The following is a 4,449-nucleotide window of genomic DNA, read 5'->3' on the forward strand; positions in this document are numbered from 1 at the left end:
GGCAGTGTTGCTTGTTTGAGATAAATAGGAAATTCAAGTTTTATTACAATACCTCTGAGACCATTTTCATAGACATTTTGATCTGTCACAGTAGAAAAACCACACAACCACCATTAGATTTCACCACAGTAACTCTGGAGAAATAATTTGTGCAGCTATACAGTAATTTTATGACAGAGTTGTCATTCCTAATTCTCATCTCTGTTTCTGTTCTCCAACAGGGTGAAGGTACATACGTCACTTACAACAAATTAGGTAATCACCACTAAAGTATGTAAATATTACAACAAATAATTACAAATTATTTTCATTTTATGTTGTCAGTTAGTGCTGTAGTGTGTTGTCTGCTGTCATCAACCTGTTGTGTAATAACATATATCTTCTTCTTTTTAATGGCAACAAACTTTATTCCTGTGATATTGAAGAAAAGTTTGTTGCGTAGTTTGCTTTTGCTTTCACTGATGTGTTCACTGGTTTTAATGTAATAAAGATGAGCATCAACATCAATGGATAATTCTGACCTCTATTTTCAGGATGTTCATTAAAACTGTTTTTATAAATATTTTTGTTGTTTTTTTTTTAACTTTAATTTACTTTAGTGTCAGTGCTATTATATGTTCAGGGAGTACATAATTCTCATTCACTTGTTGTTACTGTTAAATGAATAAGTCAATGTGGCTCATAAACATTGTAGTTGGTGATTCTTACACCTAGTCTGAATCAGAATCAGAATACTTTATTGATCCCTAGGGGAAATTATTTTGGTTACAGTGCTCCAGTACAAACAGTAACAAAGACAGACAGTACACTAAGTAAGAAATAGTACAATATATACAATATATACATGCATATATACATATAGGTCACTTATTGATAAATAGCTGAGTAAGAAAGAAGAGCATGTGCAAAAAGGGTGTAGCTAAAGCAAAATACACCAGTGACTTAATAAATTAAAAATATAACATCATACAGTAGCAGGAACTAACAGGAAGGCAGGGTTGAAGTGCTGTATTTGCATGTTGCATACATTCATAGAAAGAACCAGACTTGACAGTAGCTCATATGTTTGAAGTCTACTCACTCACAGGCATGGCTGCTCATCTCATCATTCTTCTTCTCTTCAGTGTGCTCAAAGGTTGGTCACAGGTCACCTCATGTTTCAAAGGCTAATGTCAGCCGATGATCAAATTAATGACTGTTAATAATTTTTGTAGTATGCAGTTTTATACTTATTTTATACTACAATACTGTAATGTGTCTACATGTACAAAAGAAAAGATTTAAATAATTTTTATGTAAATATAACCATTAAATTACTTTGTTCTTCTTGTAGGCCTTCACAGCATAACTACAGTCAGTAAAGTATCAGTGAAAGCTGGAAAATCGATCTCCATCCCATGTCTCTATGAGACCAAATACCAAAACCATGTGAAGTACTTGTGTGAAGGTCATTCTTGGACGTCCTGCAGCTATGCAGTAAAAACAAATGAAGCAGACCCTTCAGGAAAATATTCAATCTTTGATGACAAAAAACAGAAAATTTTTACTGTGACTATAAACCAGCTGGCACATAAAAACACTGATTACTGGTGTGTGGTGGAGATTAATAACGGACAGGATTATGGACACTATTTTCAGCTGTCAGTTACCAGAGGTACGTGACCATCGTTGTAAATATTTAAAGTGTTTGTCATTAAAAGTTAATAAAAACAGACATTAAATCTGAACTGCCTGTGATTTTTAAATCGGATTGTTTTTAATCCTTTTTTCCACTCATTACATTATTTATTTTTTTAATTGATTAATTTTTTTTGTCCTTGAAGGTACCCCCAGTCTCTGTGTGGATCATCAGAGGATTACAGGATATACTGGAGAAAGCATAACCATCAGATGTCACCACAGTAACTCTGTAGAAATGAAGTGGTGCAGGCTGGGCAGGAACTGTGTGACAGGATCATCTGGATCCATAGATGGTGCAGCAGTGACCACTCATATGAGAGACCCAAATGTTTTCACAGTGATCATGAGTGGACTAAGGTCAAAGGACAGTGGCTGGTATTGGTGTGCTAATGGGGACATTCAGATACCAGTATATTTAAATGTTACTGAGAAACCAATCACTAGTGAGTACTGCAAGTTATCAAATAAAATCCATGTATATGAATTCTTTCTCTTTCTAAATTTTACTACTGTGAGAGATATTAGGATGATAATTGTTACAGTATTCTAGTGATGACCTTTCTTTATTTTAAATTATAGCCACTACCCCTACTACTACTATCAGTCGTACTACCTGTACTGATACTACTACTATCTCTACTACTATTCATACTGTTGCAACAATGGAACAAGGGAAAAATTCTACAGTAGGAGAAAATAAACAACACAGGTCAGAGATTTTGTATATTCTTAAAATGAAGCATAAACATTTTTTTTACATTAAACATTAAACTAAACAAAATTATATTTTCAAACTTCATGTTGCAGAGCTTCATTTGACCCAAGGATCCTCATCATCCCTCTGAGTGTGTTGATCTGGATTGTAATTGTGGTGTTGTTCATCTGGTTTATACTGAGACACAGTAAGTACTATTGAACTTGAATTTACATCCATCACAATTGTTTTCTCCAAAATCTTTCAAATTAAATTATTACACATTGTTACACAGTGTCAGTAACAGCACTTTTATTTTTCTAGAGCAGAGGAAAGCAGACTCATCAGTCACACCAATGGTAAGTTATGCTGATCTACTGAAGTAGATCAGCATAACTTTTACTTCAGCAGTAAAAGAATTTTCTAATGACCGTTTGGCAGATGTTCTAATTGTGTTTTGTTCTTCAATGCAGGCTGAAGAGGAAATAATATACTCTGATGTTAGACCCAAAAAACAAGGTTTAGCCAAGGTACCTCTAACCTTTATAAACCTGTTTTTTTGTCAACACTGACACCATGCACTTAAAAAATGATCCTGATCCTATAGGGCAGTCATTGAGTGTAAATGCATTATATTATGTTCATTCTACACAGGTGGACAAGGAAGTAACATACTCTGACGTTAGACTCTATAAAAAAGGGAAGGTAAGTTAACCAAGGTAACTTACAGCGCTATTAAGAAATTCAGTTTACAATTATCAGTAAACATACTGGTCACATGAGAGAATACTGTATGTGTGACTGATTTGAGTATTAGAAAGTGATTTTTAATATGTCTTTCTGATAAAATGAATCTTAATACAGTAAACTGGTGTGTATTTTATATAACTTGTAAAATGCAACCACAGCTATGAAGACATTAGACCATGATTCACAAAGCTGTATTTTGCTTCACGTCTGATCAATCAAACATTTACTCCTTGTAGTTCATTTAAGTACTGGTATTTTCTTATAATTGACACCCTACACTTTGAAAAGTAGGAGTACTAGAGCAATAGAAAACTACCCTCCAGTGTTGGACATGTGGGTAAAAATCACTACTAACATACAACTATGCATTTATATGTAAGAATATGCGTAGACTTTCATCTAAGACTTTTTCTTAAAGCACAGCAGAAGTGTAAAGTGCTCAGTCTCTATTTTTGCTCCTGCCCAGAGGTCATTTGCTGAAAGTGAAACGGAAATCTTGTACAGTTCTGTTGTTACGAAACAGCGCATGAAAAGGGTAAATATTACAAGACCTGAACCCAACCACACACTGTATCTCACCTCCTTTATTTCCTTCATTTCTAATCATTCTGTTTGTTATCCCAGTGTCATGCTTTCCTTTTAATTCAATCACATTTTTCTTTGATTTTTCTTCCTAATTTCCTAACAAATGTTCATAAGATTTGTTTCTGTTCTCTAACAGGGTGACGGAAAAGACACAGAAGTTACATTAGAGCACATTAGCTAATCAGAATTTAAATGATTAAATATTCAAACATTTGCAATTTTATCTATTTTATCTGTACCTATGTTACTGGAGTTTTATGGTGCAATATGTTATTTGCTGCCATCAACTTGTTATTAGTAAATATTTTCTTCTTCTTGCTCACTTTTTTCCTGTGTAGCTGTAAAATGGCTCAAAGAAGTATTGACCTGTTTGTTTGCTCTTTTTCAGGATCATCAATATGATTCTTGGTTCTTGTATTGTAAGCATCAACAATAATGTATAATCTTGACCTTTCAATCTATATTAAACATTCTTGTTTTGTGCTATAATTTGTTGTATTATTTGTTCTATTATACATTATATAAATGTATTTTTTGTGACAATAGTTTAAAGAAAAAGTGCCTGTCAATAGAAAAGCTCTATGAGCAAAAGAGGAGATTTTAAGATGAGAGTGGGCTGATATATAGGCAAGTATTGGGCCACGCCTATTAATTTTTCACTTTAAATGTTTACAGTCCATTGCAACAGGTTTATCCACCTGTTCATCATCATGAACCTAGCCATGCAGTCTGCCCTATTT

The 4,449-nt window shown here is 33.6% G+C and overlaps 1 protein-coding gene across 2 annotated transcripts; it reads left to right on the forward strand.

The window, feature by feature from the left end:
• The first annotated feature begins 1,037 nt into the window (after positions 1 to 1,037).
• LOC134640249 (polymeric immunoglobulin receptor-like) lies at positions 1,038 to 3,956 on the forward strand. 2 transcript variants are annotated; one of them, XM_063491898.1, is made up of 10 exons: positions 1,038 to 1,135; positions 1,334 to 1,654; positions 1,824 to 2,123; positions 2,260 to 2,389; positions 2,488 to 2,582; positions 2,699 to 2,733; positions 2,848 to 2,904; positions 3,029 to 3,079; positions 3,591 to 3,659; positions 3,846 to 3,956. In XM_063491898.1, exons 1-10 carry the CDS (start codon positions 1,063 to 1,065, stop codon positions 3,888 to 3,890), a joined length of 1,176 nt encoding a protein of 391 aa, XP_063347968.1. In that variant the 5' UTR covers positions 1,038 to 1,062; the 3' UTR covers positions 3,891 to 3,956. The 2 variants fall into 2 exon arrangements, with proteins under 2 accessions (XP_063347968.1, XP_063347967.1); XM_063491897.1 differs by lacking the exon at positions 3,846 to 3,956 and having other exon boundaries at positions 3,591 to 3,801.
• The last annotated feature ends 493 nt before the right edge of the window (positions 3,957 to 4,449 follow it).

This window comes from Pelmatolapia mariae, linkage group LG13 (genome assembly GCF_036321145.2).
Source record: "Pelmatolapia mariae isolate MD_Pm_ZW linkage group LG13, Pm_UMD_F_2, whole genome shotgun sequence".
Classification (NCBI taxonomy): domain Eukaryota; kingdom Metazoa; phylum Chordata; class Actinopteri; order Cichliformes; family Cichlidae; genus Pelmatolapia; species Pelmatolapia mariae.